The sequence below is a fragment of the Coturnix japonica genome, chromosome Z (assembly GCF_001577835.2).
Source record: "Coturnix japonica isolate 7356 chromosome Z, Coturnix japonica 2.1, whole genome shotgun sequence".
Lineage (NCBI taxonomy): Eukaryota > Metazoa > Chordata > Aves > Galliformes > Phasianidae > Coturnix > Coturnix japonica.
Window position 1 is genome coordinate 59,800,907 of NC_029547.1, and position 24,208 is coordinate 59,825,114.

The window sequence follows — 24,208 nt, forward strand, 5'->3', positions numbered from 1 at the left end:
TGTAAAGTTTTCTCAAGAGACTGGGGAAGGACAAGGTCATTTTCCCTCACTACTATGCAAGTTTCTCATAAGTAAGTTTTAAGTAAGAAATAGTGGGGGACATGAAAGAAAAAAACAAGGCCTAGTGCTGTCCAAATATTACCTAGAAAAAATGTTTCATGCAGTTGAGTACTTCAGGCATAAACATCTGTTGCAACCTGAAGCACATCCCAGTTCAATGTTAGGAGACATTAGCTAGTGTGATTTGTCTCAAAATTTGCTTTAGGTGAGAAAACTAGGAGCATACATTCAAGGACAACAGAGTAATACCTCTCCACCCTCCCCTTCCTGTCAAGTTTCACTTTAAGTCCACTACTGCTGTATATACAGTTCATTTCCAACTGAAGTGGAAACCTAACATCACTTTCTTCTTGTACCACCTCCTACAGGTTCTCATTTGTATAGGCACACCCTTCTGACTTGCTATCAATGTAGAGAACATATTCTAACTATAAGATGAAGCAGAGTTTATTTAGATTCGAATAAAGTGCTCCTTCACTTATGCTAGAGTTGTGCAACCAGCTAAACCCCAGCACTCAGCCCAACCACAGCAGGACAGCAGTGAAGACACTTTTTATAGCCTCTTCTAGGAACTGGACTGCTGACAATGAGAAAAAGTACACTTGCACTTCCTTGTTTGTTTTTTTGGAAATGGCTACAGCATCCACAGCTAATGCATGCTCTTCTAAAGCTTTACTAGAGCTGCCACGTAATAGCTAAATTTCTCCTTGCTGGATTTCCACAGATGCACAGAAAGGAGAAGAGCCCCCATATCAGATAATTGTCTTGAAAAACAAGAGGTTTACTTAAAATGCATTTATTTATTTAAACTACAGCAACTTCTGTAACTGGAATACCAACACAAGCAAATACTACAAACGAAAACCTCTAAGGAGACAGATGTCTGGATAGCTACTCCCTTCTACAGTGGGCAAAAGATGACAGTATTTTATAAAATAAGTTTAAGACAGCAGAAAAAAATGTTTCTCTTACATTTTCAGCCCAAGAGCTACCACTTCTGAACCCTGTAGGCAACTCAGAACCAATAAGAAATACTATTTCAGACAAGCGCCAAAAGCAGCATCTTCAACAGCTTTATACTCAATGCTGCTGAACTGGATGTGCAGTAAGAGGAAGCTCAGCCATCTGAACTACACAGTCCTGTTAATAAGAGTTTGACTGAAAGTGTTCAAGTGTCATTTACAGTCTGTTGTATTACAAGAGAATAGCTTGAAACATTGACAAGTGTGAGCTTTGATATAATAGCTGCCATGCAAGCCACTTTTAAAACTACTTCTAAAATACGGTTATGGCTGTATCACACAAAAGTCCTCAAGAGGTCACAGGTATAAAGTGAACTCAAGTGTTGCATTTTCAACTGTTAGCACTACTTTTACATAAAAGGATGTATACTGCATGACAGAGTGACTGGAGAGCAGTTGAAATCTAAGCATCAAACTGATCATGACTGACTAAAACATCCTGGTAAATTATAAGGTTTTCTGAACTTATTTCTTTGCCTTGTTTTGGAAAACCATCAAGTTCTCCCCCAGAAATTTCTGCCAGCACCAAGCTTGCTTATCTCTCAGCCTTGAATTCTCCTGCTGTCTCCTAAATCAAATTACTCATAACTGTTTACCTAAGATAGCCTCTGATGAAAATTATTTTCTTATTTATACCCCAGATAAAACCCAGAACCAGTGCTGTAGAACTAAGCATTTTTGCTTCAGCAAACACTGTGTTTTTCCAGGACTACTTAATTAGCATACACTCTTAGCTTAACCAGATGACTAACACATGCCAAAAACAGCAGCTACAGTACTAAAAAAGAGCTTCCACTGCTGCATTTCTTATTGGAGTCTATCACTTGTGTTACTTTGTCAAGCACTCTCCACACTCCGGAGAGAAAGAGACTCCTAACAAAAATTCAGACAGATGCCTCTGAATCTTGGCACACCCACCACACGAGGGAGTCCTTGGCCACGCTGTTTCAGAGCTACGGATCAGCTAACATAAGGGCTGAACAAGCTACCTTTCCTATCCCTGCAGTGATGTGCTGCCACAGCATCCAGCTTATCCTGCTAAGCTTTAAACATTCATCAGCAGGGTTTGCTGACCAAGTAAAATAGGTAACACAATTGCAGGTTGACATAGTTTTGTAATTTTGCTATCAGTATTCCACATCATAACATCATGTAAAGCATGGACGATTTTGCCCAATGTGCAGTTTACAGAAGAAGACTACATATCCCAGAGAACATCACGGTCAGGGATAAGTCACGGGACCAGGACACTATATAATGTCATTTCCAGGCTGGAGGGACTCACTCTCTCTCTCTGTTTCGTTCGATTTATTAGCCTCAATTATATTATATTGTGTTATCTTGTATTCCAATATCATAATCAGTAAAATAAGTTTTCCTCCTTAGATTGCTGATGTTTTTATCCCATTCTCCTTTTTTACCTTCCTTTCCGGGCCAGGAGGGGGGGGTCCACGGGGTGGGGTCCCCCATCATGGGCATAGGTAAATCTAGGTAACCCATGACAGATTTTGGTGGAGAATGCGGGCAAAGAGCTTCTGCTTTTTTAGCTTTTAGAACAACTCTCTCTTTGCTCTCAAAGAGCTTCATTTGCTTTGTTACGGGAGTGTTATCTTTTCATAGCTGCTCACTGAGAACGCGACCTTGAAATTCCAGGCGAACTGTCAACATTCAGGGGTAGCTGCACACTCTTAACATTGCTATCTCACTTTTGTAAAGAAAACAAAGGGATTTCTTTCTCCCTCAGAGCAAAGCTAGCTAGTTCTGACTTTTACAGAGCCTGCCAGCTATGAATCCACTCTCCATCCCAGTTGCTCTGTATAAGGGATTGAAAGCAATTATGATCTTCTCAAAGTATTGATCAACTATTAATACCATGCTTTGGTGTTGTGGAATCATGTATGCATACAACCTAATAAGAGCACTGATGGAGACACCTGCCTGGTACTTATATGCGATGTGGTATGGTCCGAATTTTGGCATCTACATCCCAGATGGAATAGCTAATTTTACAAACACTCGTATCCCACATGAAATAGGCAATTTTACAAACACCACCATGTTCAATCCAGTGTGATCAGGTGATCATGGACTGGCCTGAAGATAAAAAGTTTGGAACATCACCAGCAAAGAGATGTCACGTGCTAAAGAGGCCCCACCATACAACGAATTACCAGAAAATGAAAAGAAATATGCCATGTTCACTGACGGATCATGTCGCATTTTAGGGAAGCATCACAAATGGTAAGCTGCTGTGTGGGGCCCCACACGACAGGTTCTAGAGGCCACTGAAGGTAAGGGAGAATCAAGTCAGTTTGCAGAGATAAAAGCTGTCCAGCCGGCCTTAGATGTTGCTGAACGGGAGAGGTGGCCAATGCTGTATCTTTATACTGACTCATGGAGGGTGGCAAATGCCTTATGGGGGTGGTTACAGCAGTGGGAACAAAATAACTGGCAACGGAAAGGTAAATCTGTTTGGGCCACTGAACTATGGAAGGACATTGCTGCCCGAACAAAGAATATGGTCCTAAAGGTGTGTCAGGTGGATGCACATGTGCCCAAAAGTCGGGCTACTGAAGAACAACAAAACAACCATCAGGTAGATAAAGCTGCCAGAATTGAGGTGGCTCAAATCGACTTGGACTGGCAGAATAAGGGCGAACTACTTCTAGCTCAATAGGCCCATGAGACCTCAGGCCATCAAGGAAGAGACACAACATATAAGTGGGCCAGAGACCGAGGGGTGGACTTAACTATGGACGCTATTGCGCAGATTATTCATGACTGTGAAACATGTGCCATAATTAAACAAGCCAAAAGGATGAAACCTCTCTGGGAGGAAGGGCGATAGCACAAGTATAAAAATGGGAAGGTGTGGCAGGATGATTATATCACCTTGCCACGATCTCGCAGTGGTAAATGCTATGTGCCTACCATGGTAGAGGCAACCACTGGGTGGCTTGAAACATACGCAGTACCCCATGCTACCGCCCGATAAACCATATTGGTTCTTGAGAAACAAGTCCTATGGCGACATGGCACCCCAGAAAGAATTGAATCTGATAACGGGACACATTTCAAAAATTCTCTTATAAATACTTGGGCCAAAGTCATGGCATTGAGTGGATTTACCATATTCCCTACCATGCACCAGCTTCTGGTAAAATTGAACGATATAATGGGTTGTTGAAAACTATGTTGAAAGCAATGGGTGGTGGAACATTAAGCACTGGAGAAGAATCTGGCAGAAGCCCACTTGGTTGGTCAATACTAGAGGATCTGTCAATCGTGATGCGTCCAGTCAAATCTAGCCCTACCCATATAGGGAGATTTAAGTACCTCGTTGTACATGTAACAACATGTGGGAAAAGCTGTTTTGGTCCTTTCAGCCTCTGGAAAGGGCAAACCTGTCCATGGAACTGTTTTTGCCCAGGGACCTGGGTGCACTTAGTGGGTAATGCAGAAGGATGGGGATGTTCAATGTGTACCACAAGGGAATTTGATGCTGGGGGAGTGCAGTCAATAATTTTATGTATCTATGTATATATTTGCATGTGTAGTATATTTTAGTTATTATAGTTATACATTTAGTTATGTTACATGTAATTCTACTATTTAGCTATCATGGTTTTACATACATGTATATATGTATATATTAACCATTATATAATAATGTAGAATAAGGGGTGGAATGTCATGGTTTTGTAATTTTGTAATTGTGCTATCAGTATTCCACAACATAACAGTACATCACAGTCAGGGATAAGTCACGGGACCAGGACACTATTTAATCTCGTTCCCAGGCTGGAGTGCTCTCTCTCACACTTCTCATGGAGTGGGAAGTGTTCCAGCCGTGTCACCTAGAGTTCACACTAGGCCTCTCTGTTTTCGGGGACTCTCTCCCTCTGTTTCTTTTGATTTATTAGCCTCAATTATATTATATTGTGTTATCTTGTATTCCGATATCATACTTAGTAAAATAAGTTTTCCTCCTTAGATTGCTGCTGTTTTTATCCCATTCCCCTTTTCCCTTCCTTTCCAGGTTGGGGGCGGCCCTATGGGGTGGCTCCCCCCTGTCACGGGCACAGGTAAATCTAGGTAACCTGTAACACAGGTAATCTCTTTTTCCACAACAATAATAATAATTCTGAGTTTCATAGTGCTCAATAACGAATACTGCAAGCCTTCTCAGTATGGACTCAAATGTGTAACCTAGTGAGTTCTATGGAATAAAGTGGTTTAAGGAGAAAGAGTTAAGTTTAAGAGTTCCACCTCTCGTCCATTTCACTTTACAAATAACATATGAAGTACCTCCACAAGTGAACTTTAAAAGCTGTTAGAACAAAAAACCTGAAATTATAATTCATTTTCAGATGAAGATAACATATAAATCTTTTTAAAATACCCTCATGCATTTACCTTCCATACAGATAAATATTTTTATGCTAACACTCACAAACGTTCATTTTGTGCCAAAGATGCTTAACTAAGAATAACTTTGTTTAAATCCACAGTTCTTCTGTGTTCAAAGCTAAGCAGTCAAGATTCCCTGAAGTACTGCTAAAACAAGCTAGTATCTTAACCTTTCTAACAGTATCAAGTGAAGTTCACAGAAACTTAACACTGGACGTGATGAACAACAGAAGAAAGCCTGAAGCTATAAACACTAGTGTAAGAACTCTATTAGAAGAAAAGCCAAGGACAACATTAAAAGCCAGCGTCAGTATTCTGACAATGAATAAGTCTAGGGAGCACACACCTGGTGACGATGCCAGTCACTCAGCCATAATTCTGTACCTAAAGCTGTACTCCTCTATTGAGAAAAACTAACGGTAAGTACTGAATAGCAGCACTGTTCCCTTCTCACCATTTTCCTTCAATAGAAATCACTGTTCAAGTTCCACAGTCCTTTCAAGTTAATATTAAAGTTTGAACTGTGTTTTATAATCAGCTTCAGCAAAATGAGAAAAATCTGCAGGAGCCACTAAGCAATTCCTAATTTAATAGGAATTTGTACTTGTAGATGGATTGTATTTACTGAACATTCACAGCTTGTACACTGTGCTGGCAAGCCATCAAGGAAACACTTGTAACGTGTGATCACTATTAGATACCTCTTTCTGATACTATGCCACCTCTTTCTGAGGCATCTGGACCCTCAGCTACTGCTCCGAATCAAAAGGAAGTCAAACTGATTATCAAATACCAATCAACACACTTGACAGTTTATTCTGCCATATAGTAAGACAACTATGTCTGATTAAACAGCCATCACCAGAGCTTTAAGTTACTCTAAAAACAGACTTCTTTCAGCAACAGATGCAAAGTTTCACTCTAGACAGGTTCAGTACTCCGTTTTCATTAACTTAATTACATCTTCTTGCCTTACATCTCATGCAGTTTTTCCCATACATGAAGAATACTGCTATTCAACACAAGCCACTATTCCTGGGGACTTCATTGTTTGTTGATGTCATATTCAAACACAGAAGTGCAGCTCTGGTTCTTCCACAGCAGGCAGAGAAAGTCACAGGTAGGAAGAAACCTTAGCAACTAAGCACGGTAGGTCAGGAATGTACAGTAATTGAATGTCCAAACAGGAAATCCTGGCCCAAAACAGTTCCAAGAAGGAGTAAGTAGAAGCTCCTTACTATGTTAAGGTGAAAACATACCATATAGTTTGTTAAAATAATCACTTGTTCAAATGAAATTTACACTCTTGTTATTCTGCCTGTATTAACACTGTATGCTGTCTACTTCAGTATATAATGGAACCTCTATGAAGCCAAATACTATCCCTGGTTATACAAGGACTATACAATCCTCACGATATAATTTCAAACAGAGGGATTCAGGGCGAGCAATACAGTAACACTGGTGCCCAAACTGAGCTAGAGTTCTCTGAAATAAATCACAACTGCTATAAATACTTGGCACTAATCTCACAGCACAGCTACCCTGGAAGACAGCACTGGCCTACAAAAATTTCAGGGTCTCTTTTAATAGACACCACTTTGCACAGGAACTAACATTTATTCCAGGTTTGTCTAAAAATCAGTAGAAAACTGCATTATCTACAGGCAGCTAAGGAAGAGCAAATAATCAGTGAGTGATAAGACATGTAACAGGCAGCTGGGATGGTGCCAGGAGGGAAGCAGAGCCCTGCCCCTGCCAGAAACACACAAGCATGTCTGATGTCACTGTAAAGAGACACAATCCAAGACCCAACATTTTCATGGGTTTCTCGTACATTACTGCGATCTCTGACAAGAGTAAGTTTGAATTTGCTTACAGAGAAGTGTAAAGGAAGTGTATACTACATTTATCACAATCATAAAAGGCAACTGCTGAACGCAACAGTTTTATGAAGGTGACATTATGATTCACTATATATACTCATCCATATTTAATGTTAAAAGAAGAATTACCATTAAACATCAACTTCCCATGCTGCATATTGAGGTCAGTCCTAGGGGGTTGGCATATGAGTGAACAATAACCATCTAACCCCTAAAAAAATACTTTGTTCTGACAACGTCAGTACTAAGAGCTGACCAAGCAGGAAATTTAATTGAATTCCTGAAAAAACAACATCTACACATGTAAAAATCGAACTTTTTTGTTACCTTATCTATAAAAGTGAAACTTCAAAAATTTTAACAGACAAAAAACAATGTTACTCCTGCAAAGCAGTGAAAAGTGAAGTCAAAACATGAAGAATCAAATGCTACTGAGTAATATAAGTAAAACAAATTACTTCATCTGCAAGTATGAGTTACTTTTGGGAGTGCATGCTATGCAATCAATCATGTGGTTCATAATGGAAAAGAACAGTTAATGTCATTAAGTTCTTTCCAGTACCATCAAACAATAAGTATGCAGAAACAGAGAAAAGACACTTATAAAATATACTACACTGACAGGCTTAAAGAAAGTCTCCATTAACAGTGCTCATAATGCTTGTTTGAAAGCTTCTACAGGATTAATTCCTGCACTCCAGACAATAGGACAGTATTTCAATCACCAGCTAAGTAGACCGATTTCTCTGTGCTTGCGGAATGAACTTGCAACCACAATGTTTAAAATGATCATTACTGCCCTTCTGCTACTACACACTGGGTCCCCAGGCCCCAGAGTCCACAATCTAATAGCAGTACAGTTTACAATACAAACTTACCTTAAAAATTAAAAAGCTAATACTCAGAACAGCTCTTTCTCATCCACCCTTGTAGAAACAAAGAAAAAGGAGAAAAAAAATCCAGTGTTTTACGGTTGCATAAGAAACTAAGAAGAAAAAGAAACTCCAGAAAGAAACTAAGTTCACATAAAAATCAGTCTGCAGTCCCATTAGTTTTCAATGTATGCTTTAGTTATAGTCTGTTCTAGGCATCCTGCTTGCAAAATATCTTGTCATGAAATACTTTTGTCCATATCCCTGTCCCAACCAGTTACTGTCAGGCTGTCAGCAGCTACAAAGAACCACTGACACTAAGTCAGCACAACACAGAACTGCAGCAACCTTCATCTGGCTGCTTCTCCACCTGCCAAACTATTCATCCACCTCAAGCCTGCTCAAAACCCTGAGGAAATATGTGGCAGGCCAGACTGCCATAGGACTCTCAACACCACACACACTGGGAGTGAAGGCTGAGAAGGCAAAAAGAAGTGGAGAGCTTTACAAAAAACAGTAAGAAACTTTTGGCATCTGCTCTTGCGATGCTCCCTGTATGAGGTATCAGCACCATAAAGCAAATACTGGGAATTTCAGCTGTTTGGTCTTACCATCCTCAGTTGTTTTGTTTGTTGTTTTTTTTTTTTACCCAGGGAGATTTTAATTTTGACAGGGACATATGAGATTTCCTATCCTGTGAATGAACTAAGCAGTCACTTTCCATACTACGCCATTCCATAGGAACACCATAGTATTATTCTTCTCTTGCTTCCCTGACACGTGAAAACAAAGGAAAAGAACTTGCTTAGTTCATCTTCTATCTCATCTTCACACAGAGTACTTCAAGAGGGCAACACGTGTAGAGTCTTAGTCTGAAGTAATAACTATGACTATTCTCTTCCTGTTCTCCCATGTTAGTTTAGATGTCCTGGAATTAACCAAGCAGTAAGAAAGTAAGAGAAAGATTTACAGCTGGAAAGTAAGCCAACACTTCAAACTGGTGACAAGACTCAAATTAGCAGACCAGGTTCAAGCAAACCAAGAGACTACCTGGAAACAAAGAGTTCATATGTAGGAAATCTAGAGTTCTGCAGTAGCACTGACAAAAAAGGCTTCCAATTGAACAGCTCTACTCTTACCCAGAACCCCAAGTGAATCACAGCTCTTGCACAGACACAATACAAAGAGTTTAGCAAGTTTCACAGGTTCTAGTAATTTAGAGCCAAGAAGCCAGACAGACAAGGAACTTTTTACTGCTAAAACAAGATCTTTGGGTTTATTACCAAAGGACTGCAGTTACAGTTGAACAACCATGCGACTTAACACTAAGAGATCAATGTTTCATCCCTGCTCTGAAGAGATACTGGGCTTACCTTAAGAGAAAATCCTTTACCTCACTGAATCTAACAATTATTTGGGTACATAACAATGCAGCACTGTCACCACGTATCTCCTCTTAGACACTGTACAGCCAGAGAGCAATGAACAAGCAGCTGATGACTTCTATTTCCCTTAACACCCCAGTGACTGTATACAGAAGTACACTGAATTATAAACAGTGCGATAAGAAATACTACTATGGATAACACCTAACACAAAAGCTCAGCTTCGAAGATGACACATCCAATTTACAACTTTGATCATTACATATGCAATTCCTTTTATGTTTTCCATTTTCAGTTGCGATCAGACCAGAACCCTTTGAATTCATTACCACAGCTCTTCAACAAAAGCAATATTAAAAAATGCGCAAGATTTTACTACTAGAAACTGTTTACATACAAACATTAACAGCAAGCATTAACTAGAGCTTCATCGATGTTTTCTAGATATATTCAATTATTTCAGAACTACAGTTCCAGAAATCTGTTGAGCTATGTGCTGCATTTGTTATCTGTACTATCTATAACCAAATGATAATGAGACAACACTTCTAAATACCTAGGAAATCAGAGTCTGCAGAAAGCAAAATGAAATATGTTTAAAACTGACCCACAAATTATGTGATCCTGCACTAAGAAACCTCACTATTAAACTACAAATATTTACTGGATGTGAAGCAAGTGAGAAAGTTTTTAGAAGATTGTGTTTTTGAGAATTTGATAATAGGACAGTTGGATTGAATTTGAAAAACAGGTCCATATAATAATGGCTAACAATGACCTGAAAAAAAAGAGAATTGTCATCAAGTTCAGAAGGCAGGAAACTTGTCAGCAGAAAACTACGCAGTAAAATAGGGGGGGCGGGGAACACCTGTCTCCTTCTATTGAATGGAACAGTCTATTAACTAGACAATTTCAATTACTGGTAGAGAACAGAGTCATCATTGGCAGTGCAGAGTCCAGTTGGAGACATCTAACTAGTGGTGTTCCTCAGAGGTCATTGCTGGGTCCAGCCTTGTTCAACATCTTAATTCATGGCCTTGGTGAGGGGACTGTGGCCACACTGAGCAATTTTGCTGATGATACAAGGTGGGAGGATTAGCTGACACACCTGAAGGCTGTGCTGCCATTCAGCAAGACCTGGACAGGCTGCAGAGCTGGGCAGTAAGAAACCAAATAAGGTTTAACAAAAGCAAGTGTAGAGTCTTGCACCTAGGAAGGAATAATTGTATGCACCAGTAGATGTTGGGGGATGACCTGCTGGAGAGGAGCTCTGCAGAGGAAACCTGGGTTTCCTCATGGACAGCAGGTGGGCCATGAGCCAGCAATGTGCCCAATGGCATACTGGGGTGTATTAAAAAGAGCGTGTCCAGAAGATCAAGGGAGGTGATCCTCCCCCTCGACTCTGCCCTGGTGAGGCCTCATCTGGAGTACTGTGTCCAGTTCTGGGCTCCCCAGTACAAAATGACAGGGATCTCTTGGAAAGAGTCCAGCAGAGGACCACTAAGATGGCGAAGGGCCTGAAGCATCTCCCCTGTGAAGAAAGGCTGAGTGAACTGGGTCTGTTTAGCCTTGAGAAAAGAAGCGTAAGAGGGGACCTGATCCAGGTCTACAAATATCCAAGGTGTGGAGGGCAAAGTGGCAAGGCCAGACTCTTTTCAGCATTGTGTGGAGACAGGACAAAGGGAAACGGACAGAAACTGGAGCATAGGAAGTTCCACACAAATGTGTGCAAGAACTTCTTTACAGTGAGGGTGACGGAGCACTGGGATGGGCTGCCCAGGGGGCTGTGGAGTCTCCTTCTTTGGAGATATTCAAGACCCACCTGGACTCCGACCCGTGTGACCTGATGTAGGGAACCTGCTTTGGCAGGGGGGTTGGACTCAATCTCTGGAGGTCCCTTCCAACCCTATGATTCTGTGAACTACGCAAGTCAACTGCTGTGAGATACTGCTCTACACTAGATGCATCCTATCTCAGCTTCTAGGCAATACAGGCTGGTATATTACATCACAAATGTAAGGTCAATATACACACATTATTTGTAGCTTACACAAGATACTTTAAAGAGGATGAGAAAAACAGACTTGTCAGCAATAGGATTTCTTTAGAGAAAAAAGTGAATTTTATGAGCCCATGATTAGTACAATGAGAACACTACACGTGCTTTGCAGACAAGAAAACTAAGAAATTCTCCCTAATCTGTGACGCTGATTTCAGCCGCTCCTTACATGAGACTGAATTTCAGATTTTTTTCCTGTAGGTTACTATTATTGGCAAAAGACTAAAAAGTAAAGGTCTGAAATCAAATATTCTACCCTGAAGCAAAAGCTAAAAATTTATCTTCTGCACAACCTAACTTACAGTGAATACATAAAAAAAAAAAAAGCTTTTGTTTTTAAAGATTGTGATTTTTCATCTATGTTCAAGTTTCAGAAAGTGGCAGAATAGCAAACTAAAATTTTTTAACTTAAGTATTTATTTTAAGTGGCAGCTACTACTTTATCTTACATTTCCTCAGCAGCTGCTCATTTGAGGAAGCAGAGACTCTATAGTTTTATACCACCTTCAGCTTTTTAAAACCATTTAATGTTAATTATGTGCAACTGGGTAAAAAGTTACCTGCTGCTCTTAAAAATGCATAAGAACTTAAACTAAACATATCCGCCACTCTGGTATTATCTGCCAATACACAGAGGAAGATCAACACTGCTGCAGAAAGTTTTCTCTGCATTTGTATTGATTATCCATTTATACAAGATTTCTTAGTATTCCTATACTGAAAATGTCATACTGGCTTGGTAAACAGATCTCAGTCCTAACACATAATGTGTCAAGTTTCACTTCCCAAGTATGCATCCAACACTCATGTGGACCAACTTGCATTAGACATCTGAAGGCAGATCAGTGCTTTGTTCCTTTATCAATTCTCACTTGCTGTTCCGTCTGTATGAAAATGTATTTAAATTTCCATACTCACAAACTTCTCATCATTTTAAGGTATTCACCAAGTACTTAGCGCTCATGGCAGCTTATTTATGATCAACTCTTTAAATACAAGAATTAGAGTAATTCTGAAATCCGTGAGAAGACTCTAATAATCCCTCACCTGAACTGAATAAACAAATGGAAAATTATCTCTAAGCAGACTGCGTAAAACCTGAAGATGAATGAGAACAGATCTCAAAGCAGTGCTCTCAACCAAGCATCCACTAACACAAGGTTACCTTGCTACACTGCTTAAATAAGAAGTACTGCTCCCTGTGCAGGTTAGAAATACAGTTTCTCATCTGTTAGTAATAACTTTTGGAACAAGATTAACCTCATGCTTTTGCTGTCAGTTAAATACATGCCTCAAAGCTGAGGAGCTGCCCTCGGATAAGGGCAAATATGATGTCTTTCTCCTAACAGTTGCAAACAGTAAGACTCATCACCTCATTTAGCCCCCACTACAGACTGCATTTAAATTAATGATCTTTCTTAGGTACCACTTTGTGCTATACAGAAGGCATCAGGCTTTCAAACAAAGCCTGCAATTAAGTTTTCCTGTTCTCTTCCCAGACAAGGAGTCACCTGACACTAAGTAGTAGCATTCTAGCACAAAAAGCATCAAAACCATTGCTTAAGGAAGGATTGTTTGCACATCGACCAGTAAGATCCAAAGGCTCATTTCTGTTGGCCTGCAGCAGCCTCATAATTGGGACAAGCACTAATCCCTAAGCAAATTTAACAAAGAATGCTAAATGTTAACTCCCAACTGCAATATGGGTAAACAGCATGAAAAGCCATCCCATAAAAAAAGTGAAGTACCACTTATATTTTTCTACTTTTAGAACAAAAAGTCAGGAAGTAGCTAATCATAGAGTCCCCAGGGTTGGGAAAGACCTGAAAGATCATTCAGTCCAACCGTTCACCTATTACCAATAGTTCCCACTAAACCATGTCTCTCAACACAACATCCAGTTGTTCCTTGAACACCCCCAGGGTCGGTGACTCCACCACCTCCCTGGGCAGTCCATTCCAGGGCCTGACCACCCTTTCTGAGAAGTAACACTTCCTAATGTCCAGCTTGAACCTCCCCTGCCGTAGCTTGAAACCATTCCCACTCGTCCTAAGAAAAGGAGCTTTCTATTCTGAGGCCCTGAAGTCAGTACCTATAGAGAAGATCAGTTTGCTTTCTGGACCAGCCAACCTACAGCTGAAGACAGCAATATGTGGCATCATCTCTGGTTTCTTTGACACCCCAAGCACTTCTGGTACTAACTACAGTCAAGACACTGGAGCATGATTTGGTAGCAAAGTCAAATAAATAGGACTGAAAATAGTTTCTGTAGCCTAACCCACAATGGTAGAGCATGAATCTCCAATTTAATAATGTTGCTACACTGTCTTAAGAGCAAGTCATCTGCTATGGATTTGTGCTGATCATTAAGATTCAGTGGGTAAAAAAACTATCCTAATTCAAATACACAAAATCTAGTTAGACTACCTAGGAAGAAAGCAAGTGCAGAGCTCTCAGTCAGGCTAAATTGTCAAATGCCAACTGGAACGAATCACCATGAGTACAAAACTTGCGAATTCACCAACATGGATCCTTTCCGGCAGTCTTTAAAAAAAGCCACAATCTTCAGGAAGGACTGCCTTCTTTTGTGGAAAATTTGCTTCCAAATTTTTACATATAAACTACATGTATTATAGTCAGCAGGAAAAAACCAAAAAAAAACCAAAAAAAACCAAAAAAAACCATGACTTCAAGAGAACTCCATTTTTGCCATCTTCAAAATACAACACATCTCTAGGCTTACACTTTTAAGCCTAGATACACTCCTGTGTCACAAGGTAGATTTTCAAACCTCACTTTCTTGAAATAAGTGTATCTCATCAACAAAACCATCTACGGTTAAGAACAATAGGCACCACCTATATTCATCGCTAAACAAAGCTGAGAATACAACTCTGTGTTCACAAGTCATTCTCACATGGTGCACAACTAAAACTTGTCAGACCCTTTCACAAGTGTTATCTCTAGCATGTAATGAATAATGACAAAAGCATTCTCAAAAAGCAACAAAAGTTGTCCAGAAATTATGCAAATGTCATATTAATATTTTCACTACTGCATGTTAGCAGAACATGAGGACTTCACTGTTGTCTGAGCAGCATACTAGACAAAATATAGGAGAAGATCAGCTTAGCCTACTCCACAAAGACAAGTCCTGGTGTCAGAGCTGCCAGAAGGTTTTAGCCTCAGTCACCGCAAGTCATGTATACAGCTGGGGAACACTTCCCCAGCACAGCCAAGGTGTCAACATGCAGAGAATGGATTGAAGCTACATACAACCTTCATCACCTAAGGCCTTTATCTACCACTGCTGCCCTAGGAATACTCAGTCAAAAGGAAGTCTATGCCATATGAGGGAAACGCTAATATTCTGCCGCTACCTTCCATTAGTGATGGTTTCAAACTCCCAAACCAGGAAAGGAGTAGCTTTAAACACAGTATATTCAAGAGCTGCATCTAAGTTCAGGTATGTTTTTGAAAATCAGGTATTGAACAGCTCTGCAAAATAAAAAAAGATGCCAAGAAGTAGAGTGCCAAAGTCATTTTTTCTGAATAAAAATAATGAAATGTCAACATAAACTGTATATCAATGTTTTTTAATTTGACAGAGTTTGGAGTTCACAAATGGAAATGATGCAAACTGAACATTGCCAATGATCCTTTCATTTGGTTATTAAAGTGTAGGCATCCATCTGGTAGTTCTTTCAAAATTAAACAACTGGTCTAAATACATGCACACTGAGCAACAGCTGTTGGTAAAATGAAGTACTCATCGACAGCATCACTCAGCACTTCATACTTGCATATCCTAAGCCTGCACATGTCAATTCAAGAGCATAGCCTAAAGAAACTGGTTTAAATGCTGCAACACAAAAGCTAAATTAATTAGTCCACCCTTCTCCCAAGGTAGAAGTTTAAATCCCTACATCTTTCAGAAAGGAAGTTTTGAATCAGCTATAGCTATCAGGCACAGCTCTAATAATAGAGCTGAATAATTATATAAGGCTTGAGTTTTTATCTGCTTTTCAGTATCACAGAATGGTTTGGGTTGGAAGGGTCCTTTAAGATCACCTAGTTCCAACCCATTTCTATAGGCAGGGACACCTCCCTCTAGACCAGGTTTCTCACAGCCCCATCCATCTCAGTCTTAAAATGCCTTCAGGGAGGGGGTACTCATAGCCTCTTTGAGCACCCTGTTCCAGTGCCTCACTATCCTCACAGTACAGAATTTTCAATGTTTAGTCTCAGTCTACTCTCTTCCAGTTTAAAGCTGCTAACTAAAATCTTCTTTCCAACAAATGAGAAAGCGCAGAAAATTTCTAAGTCTTGTTAGCATTTATAGTACTCACATACAAAACTGGATGAAAGACAAGCATTTATATTTACTGTTCGGAATCTAGATGATAGACTAGTTCCTTCAGACCAACAATGTCTTCACTGGTTTCCCTGAATTTATTCTGTAACCGAACAGAATTGCAAGATATTGTCTGACAGCATAGACCATAGGACAGTGAAAAGATGAAACCAACATACCTGTTATTTTGTCCCTGACAAGCTTGCAGGACTCTATCTCACCAATGCTGCCAAACAGACTCTTCAGCTCTTCTTGTGTCATGCTCTGTGGAAGGTAGTTGACTATTAAATTAGTCTTGCTGTCTTCTGTGTTTCCAGAATCAATCGGTGAAGAGCAATTGTTTATAGTGTTTGAACCATGGGCTGTGTTATTGCAAGTTGGTCCATTAGACAGTTGTGTTTCCATGGCAGCAATTACCTGCTAAAAATACAGAAAACAAAAAACATCAAAATTCATATTTCACCCCCTTATGGAAAATCCAGACAAAAATCTATAAGAACCGCTACTAGGCACAAGTGGCACTGTGACAGCCAGACAATGCTTCTACATGCAAAAACACTACTGAAGATTAAGTGTTGCCTTGATTAACAATTTCAAACTTACAAGCAAATTAAGTAATCACTAAAAATATGAAGATGTACCTCAATTAAGTTAATACACAAAAACTTAGTTCCCCCTGTCCCTTCTCCAATTCATTTAGGGCATCACAGACTTCCTAGTACAGAAGTAACCAAGAGTTGTCCTTTTTCAAGAGCCATCGATGCTATCAACTTGCAAGTGACAAGTGAGGTACATAGTCCTTAAAGTAATCATTTGTTTGTTTTATTATTTGGAGATGTTACTTTCAAGATAGGTGGGTAAATAACTGTGTCTCGACCCTATATCTAAGAGCACAAGGAAGATTCATATTTTAAAAGGAGATGCCTAGAGATGCACATGAATGTGCTAAAATGGAAAACAAACTTTTCCTTCAAAACTTCTAGATCATTCTTCTGCCACCACAGGCTGGAATTAGGTTTCTAAATCTATTTGGATTAAATTCACAACGTGGGGTTCTTACTACTCCTCTCATCTGCACCCTAAAAGCAGCTGTTTGATATTAAAACTCAACCTACCCTTAGGTATCAAATAATTGAGCAACTGCTACTTCAGAAACTGTGTTCCACCTCAATGTGGCTAGTTTCTATGATTGGCAGAAGGAATCCACACATACAAAGGCTTTCTGCCTCTCTGACAGTCACCAACTAATAACAATTGGTAAAGACAACGTGTTTTCTAAACGGCAGTCTAATACACAAAGGTTGGGTAGCCTACTGAGGACAACTGTCAGCAGAGAATTCTATAGAAGTTATCCATTTACAGATCATTTAACAAAGAAGCAAGACTCATTTCACTGAAAATTCAGTAATCATTGAAATCCAATCTAATATTAAAATTTCTAGGAGTTCTCACACAGGAAAACGTTTTGTAAAGTTGTAGAGTAGGATCAGGCTGGAATTTGTCCTAACTCCCCACTTCTAAGCAGTATATCCAGTCAGCACATATCTGAAGAACTGACTAGGTCAGGGAAGGCAAATCTTAATTTCCTGCAAACATGAAAAGAGTTTAAGAGTGCCTGAATGAAATTCAGACACACCCAGGAAGACATTTCTGTTTTGCATACGAGCATATTTTCCAAGACGTTACTTCAGCACAGAGAAAGAAAAGGAAGATCCATCTATTCAGAACATTTAATGTAGAAATGGGTTCTGGTTTTCCTGAGGAGCTACCACTGGATCAGAAGCATTTGATTCCCTCATGACTAACCACCAGGGAGGGGGTGAATTACTACTGGCACTGTGAGGGAAAGTCTGCTGAAGAGATGAGAACGTAGATGATCCCAAGATGAACTGTTTTTCAGAACTCCAGTGTATTTAGCAGAGCTGATAGCCTCCAATGCCTTCTTTTCATACCATAACCATGGCTGCTTCCTTTTTCCCCCTCCAATCAATTTTTAAGTGTTCACTGACCAAAATTAGAAAGAGTTAGCAAGGACAATAAGTCCTCACTTAATTGCGCATTTATTTTCACGTTCAGGTGGCAAAAATGCTATTTAAGCCAACATTCAAGTGAACAGCTGCAGTAGCCCGTGTGTGCTGAAATTACAGCATTTCCCAGCTATAGAACCATCTGCTCTGATGGAAGTGATACTCATGTTTTACAATTAATGCATATTCCATTGATAGGTTGGATACAACTGTTCATAAAACACAAGCCACACCTTCAGAAATTACTAAGTATTTCCTACCCAAATAGACCCAAGTTACTTTTTTTTTTTAACAATTTATTAGAATAAGGTTTTTAAACACACTTTAAAATTAGTAATCATAAATACATAGCATACAGGTTTTTAAAGTTACTGCAACTTAGTATTCAGACCATACCAAAGCAACATTAATGTAATACTACTCTCCAATTATCCACCAGATATTTTGAATTATCACTAAAATCTCATTAGAAAAAAGGCAAGCCACTGCAGTATAATTTCTACAGGAGATCACCATATAATAGGTAAGTTATCATAGTACACCAGTGTGCTCTAGACCCTGACAGAATAGGGACACAGCCTACAGCCTATAATGAAACATAGAACAGCGTTAGCATTCCGAATGATATTGGAGTTTGGTATGGCCTCAGCAATATTAACACGTAAAAAAAAAAAGTAGCCTACAGAATTTAAGAAAAATCCCACAGACCCCAGTCCAAGGCTCTGCTGCCCACGAACCACTTCTAAGCAGAGAAGCCACATCACACAGTCTGACTGCCATGTTAGTTTGGAGTTGCCGTCTGCAATATGGACACAAAAGGACTGTATGTTAGATTAGCAAGATAATGCAACAAATCAGTTTGTACAAATTTACAGTAATTGCATTTATATTCCCAGCACGTCCACGCAGTGTGGCTTAATTGAATTTGAGGCAATTCCAATCTAATCTTTCCGAATTCATTGTTTTTTTTTCTTACATGAATTAGGATGATTATTTTTAAGAGAAGATTTAAAAGATCATTACCTCTGCCATCATTCCATCTACCCTGGAAACTACTGTAAGAAACCACTCCACACCCAGAATGAACCTTAACACATCACAGTTGGTGATTTTGTTTTTATTTTTATATTTTTTTTCTTTTAGCTGTGTGTTCCTCCCCCCACACATCCCAGTCTTCAAAACAGAACAAATAAGTCGATTTTCAATTAACATGTAAAGTGTACCACTGAAGAACATCTCTTACGTGCCTTCCCCAGTCCACAAAAACACAGAACATGCTACCTGACAGGATCCAGTCCATTACCAAAACCCTAAGTTTTTTAGAATTAAAACATTGCACAGAAGACATTCAGAAAGGCTCCTGCAGCAGGTGCATCCAAAAGGAGCGTCTGCAGATATGCAAGTTGCAGAAGAGTTGAGAGTTTCTCAAGTGGAATACCCAGAAAAAAAAAATCATCAATGGAGCAGCTCTTCGTAATGGCATCTTATTTGCTTTAAAACAAACAAAAAAAAAATACTACAAGTCTAGCTGGATTTTGACTGAGCAGTACTAGGAGGATATCACAAAAGCTAATTGACCGTTTGCAGCCAATTACAGCTGGTCCAGATCTTAAATACAGCAATACTTAAAAGGAATAGTAAGAGCATTGCCATAGCTTGAGGCTGATAAGCTTGAGCTTGATTCCTTCTACGCCCCTGGTTAGCAGATAAAAAAAAATAGACAGTAAATCTAACTTGATTTAAAGAAAAAAAAAAAGATTTTGTAAGAACACCACACCCACATTTTACAAACACACAACAGACAAAGTTGTTTTTCTGTTAAACGCTTTTAGAACCTGCCCTCTTGTTGGTTGGTTACCAAAACCTTTGTGGTTAACTGGCTTTACACTTTATTTTCTATCTTAGGTTGATATTAGGACTTTTAATCATAACCACAACTGTTCATGCAAAAATACTTTGTTATCAGCCACATCCTCTACGGCCTCAAACCAAGAACAATACACAGACATGCATTTCTGAAGCACTCACTCCATGGTACCCAAGCATGTTTGGCAAACTGCTTATCAGGGGAGCTCTGCTACATCTATGCAAGTTTTATTAAGGAGAGACTGCATTAAAATGTCAGATCTATGAACCTGTCCTACCTCAACACTTCCCAGCAAAACAGCAGTAACTGGTACTTGCTTCCTGCACACCACAGCTACAGACTGAGAACTCCTATCATCCGTGTTAACTTAAGGTGCACTCACTGCAGGCATCACTGAGACCCTAAGAGAATCACAACACTTCTCAAAAGTGAAAGTAACTCATTTCAAGTACTTCCAAGAATGCTTAACACTGCTTCACAGCGTCGAAGTTAAAGAGTCTTTTTATATCTAATTTAGAAAAAACAATTCTTACCCTTTCAATACAACTTCCACCTGACCTGAAAAATAAGGAACATGGCCAACTTCGCCAAAGAAAGTCATGACTTTTTCAAAAAACTATTTCCAAACGGAACAGCATTATTAGAAGATTAAAATGGTAGAATTTTAACAAGTTTCCCAAGTTAAAGAAAACCCTAATTAGAGAACTAGACTTGGTACTGTAACAGTTTTTTGCATTTCCGCCCTCAGAATACTGCTCTTCAAATGACTACAACAGCTTAGCAGTAACTGCATTCAATAACTGGGCAAAAATCAGCAGACCTTTTATTAAAGAAATGCAAGTTTGTCAAATATATAGAGATTGATAATAAGTAAGCTGGAAAAGGAGTTCTGATGTTTCTAAGTCCTAAAAGAAAAAACAAAGAAAGTTCTGCAGTCCAGCAAACAGTGACTGGTTCCCATTGATAATACACTGCACCGTGTCATGCATCTTTAACTAAATTCACTTCTCATTTATCAAGCACAGTCTTAAATCCAAACAGTCTTAAAAACTGTCTGTGGCACTGACTGAAACTCAGTTTCTTATTAGCTAATTCTAATTAGCTGTTATTTAATTTATGTAAGTTGCCTGCATGACAGAAAAGGGACTAGTTTTTTTTCCTGATTTATTTTTAATAATTAAGGTTTAAACACAACAGGAGTTAAGGAACATATTATAAGTGATCAGTACTATTTACCATGGAACACTTCAGATTATAGTTTTTGTTTTTAATGAGGGCTTAAGAAAATTAAAGCGAAGCTACTGAGATGAAGATCAGCAATACAATATTCAGTGGTCTACTACTCCTTTCCCTTGAAAAATAGGTATTTTGGTATGGAACACATTCAATTGCTTACACTCGGAAGGAAAGAGAAGCTAAGTCTGCACCCTGGCAGCTCTGGTAAACAAGGTGAGGTGACAAAAGAAAGAGACTGCTGCTACCACCTCAGATGTGCAGAGTAGAGAAGCTTTCAGTGCATCATACTTTCTGGTGGAGATCCTCTACTAATCATTTTTATTCTCTCATCCACTCCTGTGCATCTTTGTCATCAAGAAGGAAATACGTTTCATACGGGCTTCATACACTTAAATTACTCCTACTTTGAGATACCACATCAAAATCACTGCATATATACCTGTCCCAATTCAGCTGTATACTTATAAATGGTATTGAGATAAAGGTGATCACAGAAAATCAGCACCTTGAATCCAAGGGACCAGTCACTACATACTAAACACCTGCCTTGCCTCCTCAAACAGGTTACTACTTATACGAGGCAACTAAAACTGCACCATGAGATAAATGCCTCCAACCTCAAGAAGGGTCACAACTGACACAACGCTCCTGAAGTCCTAAGAGATCCTACCCATACTTATGAAGATCCACTTAAGAAGCTAAAGAGCAGAAGACTTTCAGAATGTGTTTTTTTGCCTTTGGGTACAAACAGTGCAATGGAAGTGAGGCATCACACACTGCTGTTTGGATAAGCACAACAGACTTTGATTTCAGGGCATCAAGCAGCAGAACAAGAACACATGGATGAGAACAATGCCCTTTTTATCTTCAAACATGAAAATCAAACCAGAATTTTACTTAGCCCCTGCTTGTAATTTCTTTTAACATCTGGTCCTCAGTACATTACCTACTTTGACATGCACCAGCAACAAAAGTCTCTTAGCAAGAGTAAGTGATTTGCCTAAGGAATATCCCTAAACACCTTAAAACAGAAAAGCTATGGATTATTTGAAGGCTCGTGGACAAGCAATAGCCCTGACAAAATGTGCACAGCCAATTCTGCTTTAAAAACAACTAAAATTTATTTCTTTCAAAAATATCCAAGCACACTGCTATTTGTACACTGATAGTTACCCTGTGTCCACAAGGACAAACTGCTTGGAGAGTTTGCCCAAAGAAGTACAGCACTGTCACTTATTTTAAAAGAACCACAAAGCAGCATTTCTTTTCCAAACACCTTCCCAACCTCCCAGTAGCACATCTGTTCACGTCTGTCCTTTCTTTCATCATACCATTAAAAAAAAAAAAAAAAATTTGCAGCAAAAACTGGCAGTTTCTGCTCCAACAGAAAGTTCACTCAGCTTAAGAGAAAACTAACAGCAGAGAATCTTTTGATTTATGCACAATATGGAGACCATAGGATATAGTATTAATTGAAGTCCGTCACAGCTCCAGGAAAACATAGAATTAAGTTTCTGAAAAAGAGACTCTCGAAGGTTTCAGCTTGACTCTGTTAATTTGAACATGGTCAGTGTTAAGAGCAAAAAGAGCAGCAGTCACTAGACAACAACAGCTTGCCGTGCAGCCTCTCAAAGTCAACCATATTATAAGGAAAACCTTCTGGCAATCACTCTGACACAAATCAGAAAACAAGGAGTACTGTTAGCCCTTGTCCCCAGAGGCAAGAGAAAAGGCAATGAAATGGATAGTAGATAGATATTGAAAGGGCACATGGGATGTAAGCAAAAAGACAAATTAATCCTTGTGATTAATGTTGAAGAAAATAATCTGCAGGAGCCTTTGGCAAGAAGAAAAACAGCCAGACTTGCTTGTTTCAGGTAGGTAATGAGTAAGCAGTTCTGGATGGTTGAACAGGACACTGTCATCAGTACAGGCACACTCTACCAACAGCTTAACAGCTTCACTACCCAAACCAAAAAGACAAAAAAGAGCAAATAGAAATATATAGGGAACACTAGAAATGCATATCTGAATCAGAAGGAATGCCTCCAGACAAAAGTAATGTTGCTGAAAACTCAGCAGTCCACCAAAGACCACTTAACCTGCAAGATGCTCTTAACAACACTGCCCCACTAACACTGCTACTGCGTCAAGAGGTCAACACAAAGACTTAAAAGCAGGTCTGAAAAAGTAGCTTAAGTGCAACACTAGTAGTTACCTGCAGCACCAGCATGTTGTTAAATGATTAGTCCAAGTGAGATTTCAGTGATGCAATTCTAACTATTTGCAATTATTCAGGTCAATTTAGAATCAGAGCACTTTTACCAACATAACTACTTACTTCCAGCACAAGAACTCATCAATATTAGCTCACACACAAGATGAAAGAACCCAACCTAAAACTGTACTTCTTTTCACAGCCTTCATTCATTTAAAAATTTTATGCCAGCTGAGGACAAAGCTACATTTGTTATATTCTGATTCCTCACCACATGTCACATTAGGCACGTGTGAAAACAGACAATTTTGCGGATATGAGTGTGCAAGTCCCATGACAGTCATCACTAGCTCAGAGTTCAGGCCTGAACTCTCATCAGGTTCCATCTGCCTCAGCTCTCCAGCTTGTCTAGTCTCAATGAATAACAGCACAACCTTCTGGTGCATCAGCCACTCCTCCCAGGTTTACACCACCAGAAAACTTCTGAAGGCAGACCCTATCCACTCCCCTCACCCCAGACCATTGATGAAGATGCTGAACAAGAACAGACCCAGTGCTGACCCCCTGGCGTCATAAGAACTATTTACGTATATCAATAGCCAGGAAAAGGCAAAATATTTTAGTCTAATTTTCTAAAATAATATTTTAGTCTGATTTCCAGACTAAAATCATAAATGAAGATAAGCAGGGAGAAGTTTGGCAGTTAATATCCCCACTTCCTATAATCCTTCCATGCACAGCAATTACTCAATCCCACAAACAGAGGAAAAAAAGCACACTGCTGAAAGTAAAAAGCAGCTTCCACACAGTTT

At 39.4% G+C, this 24,208-nt stretch overlaps 1 protein-coding gene across 12 annotated transcripts in view; it reads right to left on the minus strand.

The window, feature by feature from the left end:
- Positions 1-24,208, minus strand: part of ELAVL2 (ELAV like RNA binding protein 2) — an 86,244-nt gene that overhangs the window by 36,432 nt on the left and 25,604 nt on the right. For 4 of the 12 annotated variants that reach the window (XM_032441340.1, XM_015849888.2, XM_032441343.1 and 1 more), the window contains one exon: positions 16,228-16,468. In XM_032441340.1, the coding sequence (XP_032297231.1) occupies positions 16,228-16,453 (226 nt within the window). In that variant the 5' untranslated portion in view covers positions 16,454-16,468. Of the gene's footprint in view, positions 1-16,227; positions 16,469-18,758; positions 18,875-24,208 lie in introns of all 12 variants that reach the window. The other 8 variants (XM_032441339.1, XM_032441337.1, XM_015849883.2 and 5 more) reach the window with 3 other exon arrangements.